Genomic DNA, 26,240 nt, shown 5'->3' with positions numbered 1-26,240 from the left:
CTATCAAAGAACGAAATCGAAATTATATTAAGTACCATAGCGTTTTGATTTTTAAGACGTCGAAATAAGCGTTTTTGTAGCATCAACTTTTTTTACGTCAACTTAGAAATTTGACTTCTTCTCAGCTTCAAGGGACTGTAGACTTTAATATATGGTTTCAGTTTCAACCCGATATCTCCACGCGTTCCCGAGATAAAGAGTCTTGACAGACAACAAAGTGATCCTATAATAAGGGTTCCGTTTTTTCCTTTTAAGGTACGGAACCCTAAAAATGAATCATTTAAAACTACATATCCATCCCGTCCTAAAAGGAGATAGATAATCCACCTTCTATTCGCAACAAAAAAGAATTGAACTCTCCACACTTCATGGAAGCGGAATATTTTAGCAACTTAAATCCCATCGAACGCGATACGCTTCCGCAAAAGCCATCCGAGTGTAAAATATCCGGCAACTTGGTGCCGTTATCGTAATTTACTTACAAGAATGTAAACATTCGGATATTGTGGTGGCATCGATGAGGTAACCTTTGCACAGATAGCACGTCAAGTACTGGTTTATCTCGACGAGCTTTATCTTTTCCTGTTTGCTGGCGGGGAGCTCCATGATCGAGATAAGTACCCCCACTGAAACAACAAAAAAGAAACTACATTAGTCAAGCCTGTAAAAATTTTATCAATAATAATAACAAATACAAAACATAATCATTTACAAAAATAGTCCAACATTTACAATATACAACAAAATAACCAACATTTACAATATACAGGGTCCGGCAACAGTGCGTCGGGCATCTGTAGCTCCTAGAATAAAAAACCTGAGAATTTTATTTAAGTGCAAACCTAAAGTATGTACCAGGATGTATTTTCGGAAAATATTTTAACTTCTATAGGGTGGCTCAAAAAAGTGTGAGTGGATCTAGATGAGTTTTTTTAAATGCAACACCCTGTATATTATTGCGGCTTCCTTTTAGATCACTTTACATAATCCTAAGATATGAGCAAATCTATTTCAATGGTTTCAGAGATATTAAGAAATAAATCAAAAATATATATTTTTCAACCCTAAAAAAAATATGAAAAATACAAGAATTGTTCTGAAATTAAAACTATATTAGATATTTACTTTAGATGGTCTATTCTTACTTTGCTATAAATATGGTAATCGTAAATCATACAGGATGTTCAATATTTTACGCCAAACTAACAAAAATATAAAATTATTTTACTTCGTTTTTTTAAATGGAACACCCTGTATATTATTTTTTTATTTGATAGAGAATTAAAAAATAAACATTTTTTGTATTTATAGTATTTCAAAATTTTTAATAGTTTTCCGGATACACGCAGTATCATTTCATATGGCGCTTTCAATGGCAAAATACGAGAGAAAAATCATTGGGTGGCTTTGATAAAAATTTACTGTGGAAAATGCCATATGAAATACAAAACTGAGAATATCTGCGAAACCGTTAAAAATTTTGAAATACTCTAAATGCAAAAAATGTTCATTTTATAATTCTCCATCTATTGAAAAAATAGTATACAGAGTGTTCCATTTAAAAAAACGAAGAAAAATTATTGTATATTTTAGAAAGTTTGGCGTAGAATTTTGAACATCCGGTATGATTTACGATTTCCATATTTATAGCAAAGTAAGTACAGACCATCTAAAGTAAATATCTTATACAGTTTTCATTTCAGGACAGTTCTTGTATTATTAATATTTTTTTAAGAAAAGCTAAAAAATATATAATTTTTATTCATTTATTAATATCTCTGAAATCATCGAAATATATTTACTCATATCTTAGGTTTATGTAAACTGACCTGAAAGGAAGCCAAAAATGCAATAATATACAGGGTGTTCCGTTTAAAAAAAATCATCCCGATCCACTCACACTTTTTTGAGCCACCCTATAGAAGTTAAAATATTTTCCTGAAATACATACTAGTACATACTTTACGTTTTCACTTAAACAAAATTCCCAAGTTTTTTATTCTAGGAGCTACAGATGCCCGACGCACTATTGCCGGACCCTGTAGACAATAACCAACATTTACAATATAGCTACAAGTCAGCCCACTAGAACAAAATATATTGAACATTTCAATACACGAACATCTTAAGGTGCTCATTTTCATTGATGTTCATTATTCAATATTTTTTAATATATAACTTTTATTTCTCCAGTTAAAACAACGAGATTTGGAGTGTTAGTATATGACATAAATTAGGATTGATTGACGTATTCAATTGTTTTCGGTCACATCCTGTTTCACCGGAAATGACTACTACTTTTGATTTTTAAACGGCACCTTCGGTGTTTTTTTACTTTTTTCGATAGGAAATGACACTCTGAATAGAATGACATATCATATGTCAACTTTTGACATTTTCGCCTAAGGTTTATTTGAAATACTAAATACCAAGTGTGTGGTATCAAATTATTCATAAGAAAATGCTTTTTCCAAATATATTAATAAGCCACCCACGTTCCAAACACTAAAACATTAGACGATCAAATTTATTTTTCCAAGACTCCTTGATTAAAAAATGTTTTTAACCCTTAAGTACTAACACCCCGTCTCACAGACACAAAGGACTAGCTGGACATATGACATCTCCTCTCCTCTCCACTTCTAATTATCAACAACACTGTAACAACTACAACTATGTACACTGTAACAACTACAACACTGTAACAACTACAACTATGTAATTTCAATACGCATCAAAATAAGTTAAAGGCCGGCAGGGCAATTTGCGAAAGTGTGTAGTTTTCGAAATATTTTAGTTCAAACTGTCGATGCCGTCTGACAGACGGAGTGTTAGCGTTAACGTAAGTTTTTTTTTTAAATTTGTGGAATGAATCAAGAACCTAGTAGCTCAAAACATGTAAAGTATGGCAAAAAAGATTACAAGGATACTCTTCTAAAGTGGTTTGAAGGGACTGGCAGCGATAATAGCAAAATAGTGACGAAGAATCCGAATGTGGGGAAAATTTTGCCATAGAGAGCGATCATAATTCTGAATTCGAATTAGAAGGTAAAAAAACGGGTTTTAACTAATATCTAATGGTATGTAGCTGTGTATGTTTTGATATAGATGATGAAAATATGGATGTGAACTATCAGTAAACTAATATCGAAGAAAGTGAAGAGAACAATTTGTTTGGATGCGCAAAAAAGTGTGTAGGGAACAAGCCCATCTTTAGGCATTGTCATTTTTTTATTCTTTATATTTTCTTTTGCTTTTTTGTGCCTAATAGATAGGTTTTTATATGCTAAATATAATAATCAATATATTTTTTCATTTTCCTTTCGCTTTTTTTCTATCTCGATGAGAAACAAAGATATGTCAAAAATCCAAAATTAGTACTTTTATTTCAAAAATATAAAACATGTTCGCATAATATACGCATTAGATATTTTTTTCCTGTAGTTTTAATGCTAATGATTCACTCCACTTACAAAAAATCTGTTAGACACGAACAAAATATGATTTTTTTAATGCGTCTCTCAGACGGTCTGTTAGTATAGGCGCGACTATTTCAATATGTTAGTACTTAAGGGTTAACATAATCAAGTCAGATTGAGATTTAAAATACGATATTTTATTAAGCGAGAATGTCAAAAGTTGACATATGATATGTTTTTCTATTCAGAATGTCATTTTCTATCGAATAAAGTAAAAATATACCGAGGGTGTCATTTAAAAATCAAAAGTTATAGTAATTTCCGGTGAAATAGCCCCCCACAGAATTGTAATCTCTCAAACCACTAAAGAAAATATCAACCAATGTTGTAATAGGCTTTCTGCATTAAATACTTTTTCAAAAATTTCGTTCTTTGGTATTTGCCTAACAGTGATGGGAAAGCAATTAAATATTTGTACAATAGAAGGCTGCGAAAAAAAAATGAATTAAGCGAGAATGTCAAAAGTTGACATACGATATGTTTTTCTATTCAGAATGTCATTTTCTATCGAATAAAGTAAAAAAATTCCGAGGGTGTCATTTAAAAATCAAAAGTTGTAGTAATTTCCGGTGAAATAGAATCAATCCTAATTTATGTCATAGACTAACATACCAAATCTTGTTTTTTATTTTAAAAAATAAAAAAGTTATAGGGTTGAGCCATATTTGAGACGCACCCGGTATAGGTACAGTATGTCCCCGGATTGTCTTTACAAGAGCAAAAAAACTTTTATTATTGACATTTTGAGAAAAATGCATTCTTTACAAAAATTTTTGCTTGTTCAAAAATTCTAATTAATGGTTAATTCTGTTTATACTTTTCCAAATTTCCATTCCGTTTTAGAGAAAATTAGGAAAAACATGAAAATGTAGTTAAGTCCTAAAAATCAAAACGCGTTTCTATGATAATATAATTTAGTCTTCATTCTTTCATACTCATACATACTTAGATAGTTATTGATATAATTTTAATTAACGTCATATTTTTTGCTGTTTTAAAATAGTAAAGAAGCACAATATTTATTCAGTTCGATGCTACGGAAGTGTGATAATAGTTATCGGAAAATGTAATACTTTAACAACAGCAAAAAATATGACATTAATCAAAATTAATAATAACCATCTATCAAAGAATGAAAACGAAATAATTTATCATAGAGCCTTTTGACTTTTAGAACTGAAAAAAATTGTATGTACCTACCCATGTTATAATTACTAGATTTTCACGTTTTTTTTAAATTTTCTCTAAAACGGTATGGAAATTTGGAAAAGTTTAAACCGGATTAAGCATTTTAAAACAAGCAAAAATTTTTATGAAGTATGCGTTTTTCTCAAAATGTCAATAATAAAAAAGTTGTTTTCCTCATGTAAACACAAACCGGGGACATTCTGTAGTTCTAAAAATTCAAAAAACTCTTAAAAAAAGAAAAAAATCGTTTCAATTAAAAACTATTAATTACCCAGTGAGCATTTTATTCCTTCAAGAAAAATGTGCTCTAGGTGACGTCGTTGTTACGTTACCAGGCCCATCTTTTGCCTAATATGAAGCAATAAAACGCAGATATGTAACTGTTCCCTAATGTTCCCCAAATGTGACAAAACTTTGCTCACTGGGTATAGAAAGTTTAATTCGCCTCTTCAACGCAGAAAAGCAAACAATCAAAACTGTGATACCGTTTTTTTTAATTGGAATTATTTTTATAACCTAATAACTTAGCTAACCAAACCGGTTCTGTAATAAACTGCATGCATGGCATGTCTGAAAACGTAAGTCCGGTTCATAAACAAAATATTTTGCATCTTAATTGATACCTATTTACCATACAAACTTCAAAAGCATATTAAACAACCGCCAGTGGCAGCTACAAGCTACAATAATTATTGCTGAATGTCAAGTAACAGGTTTCGGGTTTTGTACAAAAATGACTAAGATATCTGTCGGTACCACAGATAGGTACCACATTTATTTAATGCAATTTCAGCATCCCAATTCAATCAGTTCTAATCGACAGTAACAATAGAATGAAAACTTGACATAGTTGACGTGAACATGTGTGCAGGGTGTTCACGTATATTTAGTAAATAGATATTTAAATATTGCTTTTGAAAAAAAATAAAAATATGAATTTTTAGAGAGAGTTTTGTCGTCGGTTTTGTATCAATCACCGCATTCTAAAGTTTTAGAATATTTTCTTTAGTGCTTTCCGAGATATAAATAATTTTTGATAACAATACTAAGATGGCCATAGATGAATATAAGACAAGCATATGAAACTAACAAACGAAATTGACTATATCTTATAAATAAACACACACGCACATAATTGTTATCTCTCAAACCTCTAAAGAAAATATCAACCAATGTTGTAATAGGCTTTCTGCATACATTAAATACTTTTTCAAAAATTTCTTGACGTTCTTTGGCATTTGTCTAACAGTGATAGAAAAGAAATTAAATATTTTTACAATAGAAGGCTTCAACGTTTTTCTAAATATCGGAGAAGTTGCATCTTTCAGCTATAACAATGTGTTCATTGCGCATTGTGTAATCATGATTAAGTGTATTAAACATATTTCTATTTGAATATACAGGGTGAGTCTTAAATAACTGCAAATATTTTAGGGGTAGTATATTTCGACCCTAGAAACACGATTATGAGTTTTTTTCCGGGGGAAAAAAATCAAAATTTGGATTTTTTTTAGTTTTTAGTTAAAAAACATAATTTGTTGATAATATAATGTATGGAGGTAGTAGATTAAATTTACAAGAAAGGAAATCCAGAAAAGATCCAGTGGTTCTTAAAATTTTAGCAAAAAATATTTTTTTTTTGAAATTTTCAAAGTAAAATATTTTGTTTATTTTAGATTTATTTCAATAACGGTAAAGAGAAAATAAGTTTCTTTTTTCGAGTTCTAACAGACCAGAAAATTGAAAATATTTGCACTTATTTAAGACTCACCCTGTAAATACAAACATAAAAGAATCCATAATATACATACTGGGAATTATTGTCAAAATATTATTATTTACAAATATATTCCTACAACTATCTCTATAACGTAAATTAAACACTGCCCAAATACACCTTTTTTTGAATTTTCAATATTTTACCGACTTAGGAGGAGTTAGGTACCCCAAAATTTTAAACTGATGTGAACTTAGCAGCCAAAAGATAGCGGCCGATTTGCCGAACATAGCCGAAGGGCCAGTGGCGTCGGGCGACTTAACTTAATATGAAATAATCATACAATTTCTTGCAGGAGGATTTTATTAATATTTAAATAGTACTAAAACGAAGTATGCTTTATTATGTTAATATATTATTACCGATATTTTTATATCGGATTAATTATTATAATTTCAAATTGACACGCCTAGTGTAATTTTATAAAATATGTATACATTATACTAATGTAACCAAAATTAAAAAAAAAAATAAAAAACTAATTCATTTATGATAGTACTAGTACTACTACCTTTATCAACAATTGGTTACTATCATATCGACAGAAACAACAAAAAAAAGGTCATGATTTATATCACTACTAACTAGAAGCACAGAGTTTCGTGTTATTGATGGACTTAGTTTCCGGTATTTTCGTCAGCAGCTAATTTGTTTATATCGTTTTTCCGATTTTCTCGAAAACTGCGTATACTACCAAGATCAAAATTTCAGGGACTATAGGGGTCCACTAGACTAATAATAATCACCCAGTGGCGTGTTCTTGATCAATTTAGTTTTCGGTATTTTCGTCAGCAGCCAATTTGTTTATAACGTATTTCCGATTTTCTCGAAAACTACGTATACTAACAAGATCAAAATTTCAGGGATTATAGGGGTCCGCTAGACTAATAATAATCACCCAGTGGCGTGTTCTTGATCGATGTAGTTTTCGGTATTTTCGTCAGCAGCTAATTTGTTTATACCGTTTTTCCGATTTTCTCGAAAACTGCGTATACTAACAAGATCAAAATTTCAGGGATTATAGAGGCCCCCTAGACTAATAACAATCCCCCAGTGGCGTGTTCTTGATCGATTTAGTTTTCGGTATTTTCGTCAGCAACCAATTTGTTTATAACGTTTTTCCGATTTTCTCGAAAACAACGTACACTAACAAGATCAAAATTTCAGGGATTATAGGGGTCCACTAGACTAATAATAATCAGCCAGTGGCGTGTTCTTGATCGATTTAGTTTTCGGTATTTTCGTCAGCAGCTAATTTGTTTATACCGTTTTCCGATTTTCTCGAAAACTACGTATACTAACCAGATCAAAATTTCAGGTATTATAGGGGTCCGCTAGACTAATATTAATCACCCAGTGGCGTGTTCTTGATCGATTTCCTTTTCGGTATTTTCGTCAGCAGCTTATTTATTTATACCCTTTTTCCGATTTTCTCGAAAACTGCGTATACTAACAAGATCAAAATTTCAGGGATTATAGGGGTTCGCTAGACTAATAATAATCACCCAGTGGCGTGTTCTTGATCGATTTAGTTTTCGGTATTTTCGCCAGCAGCTAATTTGTTTATACCGTTTTTCCGATTTCCTCGAAAACTGCGTATACTAACAAGATCAGAATTTCAGGGATTATAGAGGTCCACTAGACTAATAATAATCCCCCAGTGGCGTGTTCTTGATCGATTTAGTTTTCGGTATTTTCGCCAGCAGCTAATTTGTTTATACCGTTTTTCCGATTTCCTCGAAAACTGCGTATACTAACAAGATCAAAATTTCAGGGATTATAGAGGTCCACTAGACTAATAATAATCCCCCAGTGGCGTGTTCTTGATCGATTTAGTTTTCGGTATTTTCGCCAGCAGCTAATTTGTTTATACCGTTTTTCCGATTTCCTCGAAAACTGCGTATACTAACAAGATCAAAATTTCAGGGATTATAGAGTCCCACTAGACTAATCACCCAGTGGCGTGTTCTTGATCGATTTAGTTTTCGGTATTTTCGTCAGCAGCTAATTTGTTTATACCGTTTTTCCGATTTTCTCGAAAAGTGCGTATACTAACAAGATCAAAATTTCAGGGATTATAGGGGTCCACTAGACTAATAATAATCACCCAGTGGCGTGTTCTTGATCGATTTAGTTTTCGGTATTTTCGTCAGCAGCTAATTTGTTTATACCGTTTTTCCGATTTTCTCGAAAACTGCGTATACTAACAAGATCAAAATTTCAGGGATTATAGAAGCCCACTAGACTAATAATAATCCCCCAGTGGCGTGTTCTTGATCGATTTAGTTTTCGGTAATTTCGTCACCAGCTAATTTGTTTATACCGTTTTTCCGATTTTCTCGAAAACTGCGTATACTAACAAGATCAAAATTTCAGGGATTATAGAGGCCCACTAGACTAATAATAACCCCCCAGTGGCGTGTTCTTGATCGATTTAGTTTACGGTATTTTCGTCAGCAGCTAATTTGTTTATATCGTTTTTCCGATTTTCTCGAAAACTACGTATACTAACTAGATCAAAATTTCAGGGATTATAGGGGTCCACTAGACTAATAATAATCACCCAGTGGCGTGTTCTTGATCGATTTAAATTTCGGTATTTTCGTTAGCAGCTAATTTGTTTATACCGTTTTTCCGATTTTCTCGAAAACTGCGTATACTAACAAGATCAAAATTTCAGGGATTATAGGGGTCCAGTAGACTAATAATAATCACCCAGTGGCGTGTTCTTGATCGATTTAGTTTTCGGTATTTTCGTTAGCAGCTAATTTGTTTATAACGTTTTTCCGATTTTCTCGAAAACTACGTATACTAACAAGATCAAAATTTCAGGGATTATAGGGGTCCACTAGACTAATAATAATCACCCAGTGGCGTGTTCTTGATCGATTTAGTTTTCGGTATTTTCGTTAGCAGCTAATTTGTTTATACCGTTTTCCGATTTTCTCGAAAATGGCGTATACTAACAAGATCAAAATTTCAGGGATTATAGAGGCCCACTAGACTAATAATAATCCCCCAGTGGCGTGTTCTTGATCGATTTAGTTTTCGGTATTTTCGTCAGCAGCCAATTTGTTTATAACGTTTTTCCGATTTTCTCGAAATCTGCGTATACTAACAAGATCAAAATTTCAGGGATTATAGAGGCCCACTAGACTAATAATAATCCCCCAGTGGCGTGTTCTTGATCGATTTAGTTTTCGGTATTTTCGTCAGCAGCCAATTTGTTTATAACGTTTTTCCGATTTTCTCGAAAACTGCGTATACTAACAAGATCAAAATTTCAGGGATTATAGAGGCCCACTAGACTAATAATAATCCCCCAGTGGCGTGTTCTTGATCGATTTAGTTTTCGGTATTTTCGTCAGCAGCCAATTTGTTTATACCGTTTTTCCGATTTTCTCGAGAACTACGTATACTAACAAGATCAAAATTTCAGGGATTATAGAGGCCCACTAGACTAATAATAATCCTCCAGTGGCATGTTCTTGATCGATTTAGTTTTCGGTATTTTCGTCAGCAGCTAATTTGTTTATAGAGTTTTTCCGATTTTCTCGAAAACTGCGTATACTAACACGATCAAAATTTCAGGGATTATAGAGGCCCACTAGAGTAATAATAATCCCCCAGTGGCGTGTTCTTGATCGATTTAGTTTTCGGTATTTTCGTCAGCAGCTAATTTGTTTATACCGTTTTTCCGATTTTCTCGAAAACTACGTATACTAACAAGATAAAAATTTCAGGGATTATAGGGGTCCGCTGGACTAATAATAATTACCCAGTGGCGTGTTCTTGATCGATTTAGTTTTCGGTATTTTCGTCAGCAGCTAATTTGTTTATACACTTATTCCGATATTCTCGAAAACTGCGTATACTAACAAGATCAAAATCTCAGGGATTATAGAGGCCCACTAGACTAATAATAATCCCCCAGTGGCGTGTTCTTGATCGATTTAGTTTTCGGTATTTTCGTCAGCAGCATCCGATTTTCTCGAAAACTACGTATACTAACAAGATCAAAATTTCAGGGTTTATAGGGGTCCACTAGACTAATAATAATCACCCAGTGGCGTGTTCTTGATCGCTTTAGTTTTCGGTATTTTCGTCAGCAGCCAATTTGTTTATAACGTTTTTCCGATTTTCTCGAAAACTACGTATACTTACAAGATCAAAATTTCAGGGTTTATAGGGGTCCACTAGACTAATAATAATCCCCCAGTGGCGTGTTCTTGATCGATTTAGTTTTCGGTATTTTCGTCAGCAGCTAATTTGTAATACCGAAAACTAAATCGATCAAGAACACGCCACTGGGTGATTATTATTAGTCTAGTGGACCCCTATAATCCCTGAAATTTTGATCTTGTTAGTATACGCACTTTTCGAGAAAATCGGAAAAACGTTATAAACAAATTGGCTGCTGACAAAAATACCGAAAACTAAATCGTTCAAGAACACGCCACTGGGTGATTATTATTAGTCTAGTGGGACTCTATAATCCCTGAAATTTTGATCTTGTTAGTATACGCAGTTTTCGAGAAAATCGGAAAACGGTATAAACAAATTGGCTCTGACAAAAAATACCGAAAAAATCGATCAAGAACACGCCACTGAATTATTATTATTAGTCTATTGAGACTCTATAATCCCTGAAATTTGATCTTGTTAGTATACGCAGTTTCGAAAAAATCGGAAAAACGGGTATAAACAAATTGGCTGCTGACGAAAAATACCGAAAACTAAATCGATCAAAAACACGCCACTGGGTGATTATTATTAGTCTGGTGGACCCCTATAATCCCTGAAATTTTGATCTTGACAGTATACGCACTTTTCGAGAAAATCCGGAAAACGGTATAAACAAATTAGCTGCTGCGAAAATACCGAAAACTAAATCGATCAAGAACACGCCACTGAGGATTATTATTAGTCTAGTGACTCTATAATCCCTGAAATTTTGATCTTGTTAGTATACGTAGTTTTCGAGAAAATCGGAAAACCGTTATAAACAAATTGGCTGCTGACGAAAATACCGAAAACTAAATCGATCAAGAACGCCACTGGGGATTATTATTAGTCTATTGGGCCCCTATAATCTGAAATTTTGATCTTGTTGAGCTATACGCAGTTTTCGAGAAAATCGGAAAAATATTAAACAAATTGGCTGCTGACGAAATACCGAAAACTAAATCGATCATGAACACAGCATTGTTTTGATCTTGTTAGTGTACGCAGATTTCGAGAAAATCGGAAAAACGTTATAAACAAATTATTAAGCTGACAAAAATACCGAAAACTAAATCGATCAAGAACACGCCACTGAATTATTATTAGTCTGGTGGACTCTATAATCCCTGAAATTTGATCTTGTTAGTATACGTAGTTTTCGAGAAAATCGGAAAAACGTTGTTAAAACAAATTGGCTGCTGACAAAATACCGAAAACTAAATCGATCAAGAACACGCCACTGGTAATTGTTATTAGTCTAGTGGAGACTCTATAATCCCTGAAATTTTTGATCTTGTTAGTATACGCAGTTTTCGAGAAAAATCGAAAAAAGGTATAAACAAATTAGCTGCTGACGAAAATACCGAAAACTAAATCGATCAAGCACGCCACTGGGTGATTATTATTAGTCTAGTGGGACTCTATAATCCCTGAAATTTTGATCTTGTTAGTATACGCAGTTTTCGAAAAATCGGAAAAACGTTATAAACAAATTGGCTGCTGACGAAAATACCGAAAACTAAATCGATCAAGAACACGCACCACTGGTGATTATTAGTCTGGTGGACCCCTATAATCCCTGAAATTTGATCTTGTTAGTATACGCACTTTTCGAAAATCGGAAAACGGTATAATTAGCTGCTGACGAAAATACCGAAAACTAAATCGATCAAGAACGCGCCACTGTGATTATTATTAGTCTAGTGGACCCCTATAATCCCTGAAATTTGATCTTGTTAGTATACGCACTTTTCGAGAAAATCGGAAAACGGTATAAACAAATTAGCTGCTGACGAAAATACCGAAAACTAAATCGATCAAGAACACGCCACTGGGGATTATTAGTCTGAGTGGACTCTATAATCCCTGAAATTTTGATCTTGTTAGTATACGTAGTTTTCGAGAAAATCGGAAAAACGATTATAAAACAAATTGGCGGCTGACGAAAATACCGAAAACTAAATCGATCAAGCTACGCCACTGGTGGATTATTATTAGTCTAGTGGACCCCTATAATCCTGAGAATTTTGATCTTGTTAGTATACGCAGTTTTCGAGAAAATCGGAAAAACGTTATAAACAAATTGGCTGCTGGACGAAAATACCGAAACTAAATCGATCAAGAACACGCCACTGAAGATTATTATTAGTCTAGTGGACTATAATCCCTGAAATTTTGATCTTGTTAGTATACGCAGATTTCGAGAAATCGGAAAAAAACGTTATAAACAAATTGGCTGCTGACGAAAATACCGAAAACTAAATCCTGATCTTGTTCAGTATACGCCGTTTTCGAAAATCCGGAATAAACAAAGCAGCTGCTTAGCTGGCTGCCGAAAACTAAATCGATCAAGAACACGCCACTGGGTTATTATTAGTCTAGTGGACCCTATAATCCCTGAAATTTGATCTTGTTAGTATACGCGCTTTTCGAGAAAATCGGAAAACGCATAAAACAAATTAGCTGCTGACAAAATACCGAAAACTAAATCGATCAAGAACACGCCACTGGGGATTATTATTAGTCTAGTGGACCTATAATCCCTTGAAATTTTTGATCTTGTTAGTATACGCAGTTTTCGAGAAAATCGGAAAAACGTTATAAACAAATTGGCTGCTGACGAAAATACCGAAAACTAAATCGATCAAGAACACGCCACTGGGGATTATTATGGTCTGGTGGGCCTCTATAATCCCCTGAAATTGATCTTGTTAGTATACGCAGAATTTCGAGAAAATCGGAAAACGTTATAAACAAATTGGCTGCTGACAAAAATACCGAAAACTAAATCGATCAAGAACACGCCACTGGTGATTATTATTAGTCTAGTGGGCCTCTGATAATCCCTGAAATTTTGATCTTGTTAGTATACGCAGTTTTCGAAAAATCAAACGGTATAAACAAATTGGCTGCTGACGAAAATACCGAAAACTAAATCGATCAAGAACACGCCACTGGGTGATTATTATTAGTCTAGTGGGACTCTCCCTGAAATTTTGATCTTGTTAGTATACGCAGTTTTCGAGAAAATCGGAAAAACAGTATAAACAAATTAGCTGCTGACGAAAATACCGAAAACTAAATCGATCAAGAACACGCCACTGAGGGATTATTATTAGTCTAGTGGGACTCTATAATCCCTGAAATTTTGATCTTGTTAGTATACGCCGTTTTCGAGAAAATCGGAAAAACGGTATAAACAAATTAGCTGCTAACGAAAATACCGAAAACTAAATCGATCAAGAACACGCCACTGGGTGATTATTATTAGTCTAGTGGACCTGATAATCCCTGAAATTTGATCTTGTTAGTATACGCACTTTTCGAGAAAATCGGAAAAAGGTATAAACAAATTAGCTGCTCACGAAAATACCGGAAACTAAATCGATCAAGAACACGCCACTGAGTGATTATTATTAGTCTAGTGGACCCCTATAATCCCTGAAATTTTGATCTTGTTAGTATACGTAGTTTTCGAGAAAATCGGAAAAACGTTATAAACAAATTGGCTGCTGACAAAAATACCGAAAACTAAATCGATCAAGAACACGCCACTGGGTAATTATTATTAGTCTAGTGGGACTCTATAATCCCTGAAATTTTGATCTTGTTAGTATACGCAGTTTTCGAGAAAATCGGAAAAACGGTATAAACAAATTAGCTGCTGACAAAAATACCGAAAACTAAATCGATCAAGAACACGCCACTGGGTGATTATTATTAGTCTAGTGGGACTCTATAATCCCTGAAATTTTGATCTTGTTAGTATACGCAGTTTTCGAGAAAATCGGAAAAACGGTATAAACAAATTAGCTGCTGACGAAAATACCGAAAACTAAATCGATCAAGAACACGCCACTGGGGGATTATTATTAGTCTAGTGGGACTCTATAATCCCTGAAATTTTGATCTTGTTAGTATACGTAGTTTTCGAGAAAATCGGAAAAACGTTATAAAGAAATTGGCTGCTGACGAAAATACCGAAAACTAAATTGATCAAGAACACGCCACTGGGTGATTATTATTAGTCTAGTGGACCCCTATAATCCCTGAAATTTTGATCTTGGTAGTATACGCAGTTTTCGAGAAAATCGGAAAAACGATATAAACAAATTAGCTGCTGACGAAAATACCGAAAACTCCATCAATAACACGAAACTGTGTGCTTCTAGTTAGTAGTGATATAAATCATGACCTTTTTTTTGTTGTTTCTGTCGATATGATAGTAACCAATCGTTGATAAAGGTAGTAGTACTAGTTCTATCATAAATGAATTATTTTTTTATTTTTTTTTTAATTTTGGTTACATTAGTATAATGTATACATGTTTTATAAAATTACACTAGGCGTGTCAATTTGAAATTATAATAATTAATCCGATATAAAAATATCGGTAATAATATATTAACATAATGAAGCATACTTCGTTTTAGTACTATTTAAATATTAATAAAATACTCCTGCAAGAAATTGTATGATTATTTCATATTAAGTTAAGTCGCCCGACGCCACTGGCCCTTCGGCTATGTTCGGCAAATCGGCCGCTCTCTTTTGGCTGCTAAGTTCACATCAGTAAATTTTAAACCATAATATCTAACTATAGCTTCAAAAATGCATAATAATGCTTACTTATTACCATTAATAAGTTTCTAAAAATGTATGTTTAGATTAGATTTTTTTTCTATATCAATGTTTTACAAAACGAGATACAGGATACAGTAGTTTTATAGAAAGTTCTAATGCAGATGCATAACTAGTGATGTTAATATTTCAGAAATTTTTGATTGTTGCAGGAAATTTTCGAAACCTTCGGAAATTTATGAAATTTTAGGAAATTTTACAATTATACATATTTCTTGTTGATACAACAAAGGAATAAATTAGATAGACATTTGATACAACATGTAAGTGGAAATAAAAACAATAAACATAATATTAGTTGTTATATTTTTAATAAACAATACATAACTCATAAAAGTCATAAACATTACACATAACAAAAATCATTTGGTAACGTTTGTACTTTGTACATAAACCATGAACTATGACTATGAACTTAAAAAAAGGCACGAAATATAAATTTAAAAAACGTAAAACACAAATAACTGAATTATTCTATTCCGGAATACTTTCAGGCGCCGAGCTGGTCCCATCTTCATAGAGTATTATAGTAGTAGTAGTACTGTCCTCGTCAGTCTCTATTTCCAAATCAGATATATTTGATGTATCATCTGGTTTTGATTCTGAAGAAAGGTTGTTGAATATCATGCTCCATGTCCGCTTTTTGTTTTTGTAGTAATAATTTATTGTTATGAGCAACGAACATTATTTTGCCGGCTCTTTGTGCAGTTAAACGATTCCTTTTTTTAGTATGGATAAAACTGTAAGTACTGAAACTTCTCTCAGTGGCTGCAGATGACGTTGGTAAAGACAGCAGAGCAACAGCTGAATATTTCAAATATCCTTTTAAAATTAAATTTTAAATATTTTTACACATTACTTGCCACCAACTTAGACAGTCTACATTTTTAACTGGCATCCAACCGTAGTCGAGAGCCCATAAACCCGATTTGGCGCAATAATTTGTTACATCTGTAAAATGGCTTCTTTATTATTGACAAACTGAGGATGCTTGTGGGTGATACTATTGATAATATCCATAGCGGCTATGTGTTCTTCATTGTTAAGGTGCTCTCCCAGGAAACAGAGGAGTCCAAGAGATTCGCGGCAAAATGCATTGGTTTAAGAGCCATACGTTTTCTATTTTGTAAGACGGAGAAGCATTCTTTTTCTTCTGATTTAAGAATAGGCATACTTGATACACTTTCGTTAAATTTTTTCTCAATGTCTTGAATTTTGAAAAGAAATTTCTTGCAAAATTCGGATTTTTGCGAATGTTCGCGATTTTGGGACCGAATATTTCGGAAATTTCTGAAATTTCCTGCAAAATTCGAATTGAAATATTCGCTACCAACATCACTATGCATAACTGTATAGTGTGTGAAATTGGATCCAATTTATATAAAAATATCAGCACACGTGTAAGCGAACGTGACTTGAACCACACTCTACTAAGAAAAACGAGCGAATGTACCAAGTACTAAAGCTTCATTCAGAACCTTGCAATTAGTGGAATAAATTAGTGGTTTCAATTACACTTTATACTTTTTAGTTTACGATCATTTACAATGTCTAAAAAACACAATTAAAATTAATAGAATATCCTAGCAACAGCTTGCGGTAGTCAGTTGTCTCCATAGAGAGAGCCTATAATACTTAGTTTATAAAACAATCAAATTTTGATTTCTAACCACAATTTCTCTTGACAGATGATAATCAAAGGCCAAAATGACATTCATCGCAAATTTTGTATAATTAGTGGAAAAGTTAAAAGTTCTACCACTAATTTTGACGTTCTGAATGCTTACATTGAAATTAAAGGAACAAACTACGCTAATTAAAGCCACTATTTTATTTCACTAAGTGCGAGGTACTGAATGAAGCTTAAGAGTTATTACCAAAGAAATATAAAAAAAATTGTGTGTGCATTATGTGTATATGTAAAGGGAAACTCATGTCCGTCCGTCCGTCTGTCTGTCCGTCAATCTGTCCGCCCCACCCTGATGAAGATGTAAACGAAACGTCGTATCCAACTTTGCAGGCTGGGACCATGTGCACCGTCACTCACATAGCCTACCCACCAAATTTGGTCGCGATCGGACGACATCAACTTTTGACGTTTCTTACGTCAAAACTAAATGTCACAGTGAAACGTATCGTACACGATCAAATTGGCCTTCAGCCCCCTAGCTCACATAGGACCCGAGTTACGACGTTCAAAAGACCCATCTCAACTTCCTCATTAGCTTACCACTTTTTCGATCGTTATCACTTTAATGACGCGTGGCGTAACGCTAACTTGTGTGTCGCGGCCTTGATTTTTTATTCCTAAATAAATAATTTAATATAACAAAAATCATAGAAATATAGACTAATTTTTCCAATGAATAATAGCTCTCTCTTAAAAAATTTACCTGAAAAATGTGTCAAAAATTAGTAGTATGACAAGCATATGACAATTATAAATAACATCCGCTCGAGTATAAGACCTTATCTACTACCCCGTAAAAATGCATCCCTCCATTGTCCTTTAAAAATTATATATCGTTGCCGATAAAGGCTGGCACATGCATACCGCACCACCTGCCTGTTTCTTTTATTGTCAGAGCGCCACCGCACAACCGGTTTCTGTAACTTGTTCGCAATAACACAAAAACATATTCAAGTAATATTGATTTCACTATATGATGTCAAACTGTACACATAGTGTCGAAACATCTTTTAGGATGTCTGTAAACGATAAACTATTATGAATTATGAAACAAAATATGTTCTTGGAGTAATATTATTAGGCAAACAGCCAAACTGTATAACACTAAAACTATTTTTGAATCTGGGGTTACTCTAAAGCTGGGTCAACATTGCTCGCGAGCAGGCCGAACGAACAAGTGAAACACGAAAAACATGGCAAACAGTCGGAGCGAGATGTTTGCGGCGCTCGCGACGCTCGCGGTGTTCCACATGCTTACGATCACATAAAATGTTTGTTTCGACTGTTCGTCTTTATCGCGGTACACCAAAGAGATACTTTAGGCGGTTCGAAGCGCTCGAGCGTTGTTTGTTTAGTTTTTAGTTTGGTTTAATTCATAGGATTCGGTATTTACTGCAGTATGATGATACTACCATGATTTTTATTATTTTTTTTGTTCAGAATTACAAATTTGTGTTTAGTTCTTGGATTAATAATATTAAATATACCTTTAATAAAATATAACTGTATATTTATATTTGCCTACTTATCTTATCTGTTCTTTGAGAACTTTATTTGTATTTTGGCATACGCCTGGCACTATTTTTGAAATGATTTGCTTGAAAACTTTGAATAAATAAGCCAAACTGCTATGTAAGTCTCCAGTTCCAAGGAATCTTAATGGTATGACCAATATTTCGTTAACTCCTTCCTTTAACCGGAATACACTTCCTAAAAGTTGTATTTTATCTTTCTATACGGGGGCCAATTAAAATAATAACTCTTTCAAAATCAGTAGCGGACATGCGATAAAAATTATTAAAAAACATTCTGTCTGTCTGTAAACCGTGTAGAAGTTTCCTTTCACTGTGCTGGGATTTACTTTTGAAATTAATAGACATCCAACACCGCCTTTTTTTCTCTTTGTCTCCTTCGATTTGTAATAATGATCGCACTAGCAGCCGCTATTAAAGATACTTCGGTATCATCCGTGTCCGAACAGCACGAGCGCAAGCACTACATTACAATGTGAACGCCGTTGCTTGCGAGCCGAAAGATATTGAGAAACACGAAAAACAGGAAGCGCAAGCACGCAAGCACAATCAGAAGCAAGAGCGCGAGCAGGATCACGAGCAATGTGGACGCAGCTTAAGACGTGTATTTTGTGAAGTGTGTATCAAATATCTTGTGAATGCAGTGATTCGTATATTGAAGACAAACCGTCTTCTAAAAGTACGACTTACCGAACATAAACATGTTACCAAACTTGAAAAAAAATTAAAGAAGCTGGTTAACAAATAGATAAAACAAATTAACAGCGCAATAAAAAAATATATATAGTACTGCCTTCATATTAACCCTGCTGTAACCCGTTGTATTCCATTGTGCTGTCGGGGGAAAATCTACCTGATTTGAACTGACCTATCAGGAAATGCTATTATGGATTATAAAATGGGAATTGAATATACAGTAATTACTCAATAAATATCCCGAATTACCCAATTTAAATTAACAGAACCATATTTTCATATTTTATTAAATAAAAAATACTTTCCAAAACTAACTATTCTCAGTAAATATATCGTTATTTCAAAATCGTTATATCAAAATTGTATGGAAAAAGCATTTTTTACGAATAATTTGATACCACATACTTGGTATTTCGAGTCAAATTTTCGTTACGTACCGCGAGTTATAATTTCAAATAAACCATATGCGAAAATGTCAAAAGTTGACATATGATATGTCAATCAATTCAGAGTGTTATTTTTTATCGAATCAAGTAAAAAAATTCCGAGAGTGCCATTTGAAAATCAAAAGTTGTAGTCATTTCCGGTTAAACAGGAAGTGACCGAAAACAATTGAATACGTCAATCAATCTTAATTTATGTCATGTACTAAAATACCAAATCCCGCTTTTTTAACTGAAAAAAAGTTATAAGGGTGGGCCACTTTTAAGACGCACGCGGTATAGCTTCATGATTCCACACACATATTGGATCCATCGTGGTAATAAAAAAATATTTTTATTACATTATTAGTAGCATTTTATTGCACCTTTCAATTTCAATTCTATCAATTCTTAAGGAAATTAAAATGCACATAATTCCAACCATATTTTCAGGTGTCATCAAAGCGTAATGGGGTAATCATCGCAGATATAACCGTTAAATATTGATAATTAATAAAAAAAAACTTAAAAGATCTGGCAGCATTAACGGTAAAATTCGGCTCCTAAATGGCGTTTCTTATCCGCTCGCAAACAGTCGTTTCGCATTTTACCTGAGGCGCAGCGCGGCTCAGGCAGCCACGGACGATTTACGACACGCGACAAATGAACCGGATTACGTCGTCCGCCGGGATTTGCCCCACATGAATGCCGATCTCTATAATATATTACCTGCCTTTGAACAGCCGAAGGCAATTGCTAAATTTGATCATTAGAAAAGCGAAAAATCAAGTCCCGAAACATAACATTTCTTTTAAGATGTATTACCTCGTGTATTACCGATAGAAAATCTAATTTAAATCGAATACTTTATTCGTATTTTTATGCGATTTATTTGTATTTTTCGTTTAATTTTTCTATCAAAATATTCAAGTTTCAGAAAAAAATCTACTTAGGTGACATGTCGAAATACAAGTGGAGAATTTAAGATCTTCGTAGGGTCTCCCCGTAGCCAAAAACCGCAACGTAGCACTAACATGTGGTGTAATTCCACGTCACATGACAGTATCTTCCCTCTTAATGATTGGTGTTATTAAATTTAATAATTAAGATACGTTTCCTCGTCCATTCGCAAATAGTTTCGAAAGTCGGCGGGCTCATTCCTTAATTCTTTTATTAAATTAGTATGAGCCAATAAAGATCTTTTTTGTAGCCATGATTTGATTTCTCTTCTTTTCTTTTTCTGTAAAATGAGTTTCTTCTTAATAGCACAAACAGCAGCAACTGCTAGTAGTAGTTCCCTCTCTTTGTCTATATCCATATTATTATTTTTCTTTCACTTTTGTAATATGGATGAATACAAATTAATACGCGAATACAACCACTACAACTACTCTACACTACACGATTTGTCCAACAGTTTACAGTACCTATTTTGTGCCAAAATATTTGAGCGTTAAAGGTATAAACATAGACTCAAACAAGTTTGCGATTATGGTTTGTATAAACCAGATTGCGCAAACATGTTGGCGTGTGAAAGGGAGCCTTTACTTTCAATGAAGGTGCGCACACTAGCCAGAGCCGCACGGATCGCATCGACGAAATTGCGGCCAGCATTGTTGGGGTTGGGGGCCAGAATGATTTTCGATAAATGCGGCTAGTGCTGCTGACGTCACACACAATTCCTTCCACTCTACGTAGGTAGCCGAAGAGGAGATTAGAAATTCAATATGCTAAGAAAGTTCGCAAATTTTTCATGGCTCATATTGAAACATTTTTAGTTCATCCTCAATTAAATATGGAAATAAGGTGGATTTTTGCAAATATTGTGAACCTATAACTTTCGATTCTTTCTCGTGATTTCTTCTTGTTCTATTAGCAAGGAGCTTATAATTATTTCTTGTTCGTTGTCATTCATTGTCGAGAAATATTAAAAAAACACGCTTATCACCGCAGACAGGACTCCGGAAGCGACTGATGAGAAATTCGATTGGCAAATACGTGTGTAGTAGGGACAAAAAGAAACTAAATAACGAATAATGGCGGCGCGTTCGGTACTCAGTGTGTGCGATAAGAAAAAAAGTGCAATTCGTGCGGCGCGCATGGCGAGTGCGGCGCTGGTCAGTGTGCGCGTACCTTAAACTTGCTACTTTAATTCTAATCTGAACTGAAACATAGAATACAAAAGTTTCTAGTTAAAATTGCAAGATTGTCTAACAAATTATTATGATAACATCACATTTTCCATATTTAAGGAACAATGAAAATAACTACTATCTAGCTAGTATTTATTTAGTTATATTCCTTTTTTTTTCTTCCTAGTTCCTACCCTTTTCTTCCTAGTTCCTACCCATATAAATAAACACCATATATAAAACAGGAACCCCAAACTATTTCCAATTCATTCAATAACATTTTACTCATAAGCCTTTATTTTTCCAATACTCGTTTTTGTGGCGATAATGCCATCTTTTTTACTAGCCATCATACAATCCTAGATCGAAACTACAATAGTAAACATCTGTTAACCGCCTTGAGCCTACTATTCGACGTAGTCCGCCGATTCCTTCGTAGTAGTGATGTTTGATATACATCGATGCATTAAAAATAACGATATTTTTTCTAGACAATAATTAATTTTAGTAAATTCTAGAGCCAGATAACATCCATGTAATTTATTCTTTGTATGTGTTACTAATTATTAAACGTTATTAAGAGTCTATTACGCTGTACTTTCGGGTCGCTTTCAAGAGTCGGGTAAAGCGGGTGTGTGGTAGAAGGAAATATACAGGGTGGCCCATGGAAAACGTTCCGCAAGGCATAACGGCCAGGGTATTTTTTTAAAACACGTCAATTTTCAAATACAAAAACACGTCAATTCTGTTTGTGAGGGGGACAACTTTTGCCCCAAAAATGATTGCAAAATCTTCAAACTTCACTTTTTTCAAATGGGAAGGGGGTCAAGTGGCACCGCAATGAAAAGAGCTTTCTATTCTCTATATTTCCCAGCTTTCTTTTTGAAAATCGGTCGAGTCATTGAGAAAATATGAAGAATTGAAATTTGAAAAGTTTATTTAAACATTTATCAGAGTAAATGATAAGGATAAATTCCTTCGACCAATTTGCTGTTTTTTCTTATTATTTCTAGATGTTTACGCATTTTTTCACTTGCCACAAAGTTGGACGATCAGGTGCGGTAGTTGCTAGATAGCTGTCCTGTGACTTATGCGTTGAAGTTCTTCTCAATATCGTTAAACTGACCCACAATAGAATTTCCAAAAATACCACCCCACACGTTCAATTTCTGAGGGTTTTGTGTGTGCACCTCGTGAAAAATCCTGGGGTTGTCCTCAGCCCAGTACGACAGTTGTGCCCATTAACTACACCGTTCAAAAAGAAAGTACACTCATCCGAAAAACACACATTAAATAGGAAATTATTATTATTCGCCACTCGTTTACTCATAGTTTCACAAAATTGCAAGCGACGATCAAAATCGTCTTCGTTGAGTTCTTGCACCAACTGAATTTTGTACAGGTGGAACTTGTATTTTTTTAATATCCTTTGGACACTTGTACGATTCACGCCGGTTTCTTTGGCTAATTTTCTTGTACTCAGCGTACTATCCATGGCAACTTGGCCCAATACGAATACCTCCATAGCTTCATTTACTACAGGATTTTCCCTCTGCCTCTTTTTATTCATAACGGAACCAGTTTTGCGAAATTTTGCTACTAACTCGCGAACAATTTTGCCATAAAGGTGTTTGTCAGGATAGCGTTCATTGAATATGTGCGCAACCCGATACATTCATTATTTTTAAAATAAAGTTCGATTATTTCTACTTTTTCTGCCAGTGAGTACACCATAATTGTTAAAAATATTAACGACATTGAGAAGAACTTCAACGCACAAGTCACAGAACAGCTATCTAGCAACTACCGCACCTGACCGTTCAACATTGTGGCATGTGAAAAAATGCGTATAAAAATGCGCAGTCTCAGACCCAATCTTAAAATGTTTTTGAAACTCTTTCAAAAAATTCTCTTCTAAAATTAAATCTCTCTCTTCTAAAATTTAATAAAGGCAGTTATCCATTCTATAATAAAATAATAATAAACTAAAATTTACTCGCTAACCAGTTTTAAGCTTCCATGCCAATAATCGAGTGATTGGAGCCTTAATAAAGGGTAAGTTAAGTTTTAAGACTTATCGCAAGTACCATATGATCGAAAAAAAACAGCGTCAAGTTGGTTTGGAAATGACGATCATTGACATTCCTTATATAATTTTACATACAAAATGACAGCTATCTTTATTTCCAAGCCAACTCAGACGCCATTTTTTTCGATCGTATGGTATATCTAGCATTCATATGAAAGCGCATCACACTTTTGCGCAGTATAAACAAAAGCATGTTATCTGCGCTATTACTATTTATTTTGCATTAATGATACATTAATAACATTACCCTTGTTATTTCATTTCTCTGGAAAAAGCAACATATCTAAAACCTGTTTTTATCAGTAATCTGCAACCTCAGTTTATTGGAGACTATTTATCAGGTACAGCTGGTAATGTCTTAAAATCCATGTCTTTGAATTAGCAATCTGCTCGATATGTGCTAATCACTGGAAAACAATGAAAACCAATACATACGATCACTGATTGATCATAAAAAATTACGAGTACCTATTACAGATGCAGATCAAATTAATCCGATTTACAAACTTGCGAAGAAAGAAACAATATTTTGAGCGCATCGTAAATCGCCGACGTATTAGTCTAATACGTCGGTACTTTACGCAGCACCCGAACTATCCCGAGCGGCTAATGTGTCGGCGAATTCCGAATATGCGTCCCGGCCTTAGCCCACGGCCACACAGAAAGCGTTTTTAGCGTTTTGCGTTTTTTGCGTCTCAAGCGCTTTTTGCGATTTGTGTCCATTAAAAAAGACGCCGCAGGTCTGCAGTTTCTATCAATATGTCAATTAGTAACGTTGCAAGCACGTGGATTCCCGGCCCGTCCAACAATCAATCCTGTGAGAAAGAGATAGGCGAGATCGGCGCCGTTAGCGTTGAAGAGACGAAGATAAAAGATGCTGGGATTGAATTGTGGACGGGCCGGGGCTTATATTCGGAGACAAACACAATGTACTGCTAGTGCCAGTGGTGTGTGTAAAAATAATAATTATTATTTGCCATTGATTTCACGAATTTTAGTTTATATGTGTATAGTTTTTTGATGTAGTGTTGCGGTTAGTACTTGTTATACTCGTAATTATAATATAATAAATAATTATAATTATATAATAGAATAGTAAATATTAGCTAAATTAAAGGTAGTCTTAAGGGCTTGTCTTGATGTAATTCTATTGTATAGAGTGTATCTCAGATGGTTAATATCTTTAACATAGCTTGGGCAGTGATAAAGTTTTAAAAGATAATTTAATCCTGACTGAAACAAGTCATCTTTGTTAGGATTTTTTTCTAAAAATACGTCGAGGTATTGACAAAGAGATCGTCATCTTTTTTCAGTACCGACAGCACATTTTTGACTTGTTTCAGTCAGGATTAAATATCTTTTAAAGCTATATCACTGCCCAAGCTAAGATGGCGGCGGTTTTTTTCAAACTTCCCCCACTGGAACCGAATGGGACTTTTGAGAGGTTAAATAGGAAATCATTATCTACATATTCCCGTTGAGATTGGTTGGTTACTAATTTTTTCCACGTTTACATATAATACTCGGCTACGTTTACTGGCCTATAAAAATATCGATGTAATTTTATTCCGGGCATCCCTATTTTGTACCTAGCAGCTTTGTAGGTGAAAAGAACCGGTAAAAAAGGAAGATAGAGGCAGTAAAGGGCCCAAAAGGAAAAGCAAATCGACCGGCTCTGTCCTCTCGTGACTAATCTCCTTTCACAGCGCCAAAAACGTCATAATTCACGTGACGAGATCTTGTCTTGTTGCACTCTATCTGTTAGATGGCGAAAGTGTCGAGTCACACATAATTTATAGACGCCACCGACGGTAGGCGGTTCGAGGGGAGCGTTTAGGTAGTCTTTGGTCGAAGTCGAAGGCGATTATCGACAATCGATTTGTGGCATTAATAAATCAGAAGCGCGCACGGGGGAAAGACTACATGAAAAAGAAAATATCCCATATTGTTTGTGGAATTATCTTCAGTCTCTTTTAGTGATGGGATGATTCAAATTAAAAATAATCATAATTCGATTATGAAAATAATCGTCATCATCCGATTATCGAAAAATAATTCAAATTTTTTTAACGAATGATAAAAAAATATAATCTCATCGTTTGCGATGACTCACAAATACGAGTAGTCCATGTTTTAGCGTAATCTCTTTCTTTTTCGTTATCGAGAAACTTATTGAGACTGAGAGAGAGACAAACAACCCGATCCGCTAGGAATAATTTGAGTGTTTGTTTAACTTGTTTTAATTTAATTTAACTACGGAACTTATGACGACACCGAAGATTACATATTAGGGTTGACTGAGTGACGAATTATAGGTAACGACCTTGCGACTTTGCAAGTGCACTCCCATCACTGGTCTCTTTAGTCTCT

At 34.2% G+C, this 26,240-nt stretch overlaps 1 protein-coding gene across 1 annotated transcript in view; it reads right to left on the bottom strand.

The window, feature by feature from the left end:
- Nucleotides 1–26,240, bottom strand: part of LOC115877019 (polycomb group protein Psc-like) — a 320,522-nt gene that overhangs the window by 233,304 nt on the left and 60,978 nt on the right. The window contains exon 2 of the mRNA XM_030893082.1: nucleotides 483–626. Coding sequence (XP_030748942.1) covers nucleotides 483–606 — 124 coding nt within the window. The 5' untranslated portion in view covers nucleotides 607–626. The remainder of the gene's footprint in view (nucleotides 1–482; nucleotides 627–26,240) is intronic.

The sequence above is a fragment of the Sitophilus oryzae genome, unplaced genomic scaffold, assembly GCF_002938485.1.
Source record: "Sitophilus oryzae breed Bouriz unplaced genomic scaffold, Soryzae_2.0 scaffold_1442_pilon_pilon, whole genome shotgun sequence".
In the NCBI taxonomy this organism is placed as follows: Eukaryota; Metazoa; Arthropoda; class Insecta; order Coleoptera; family Curculionidae; genus Sitophilus; species Sitophilus oryzae.
The sequence above is the reverse complement of the archived record's forward strand: the minus strand, read 5'-3'. Positions and strand labels throughout refer to the sequence as shown.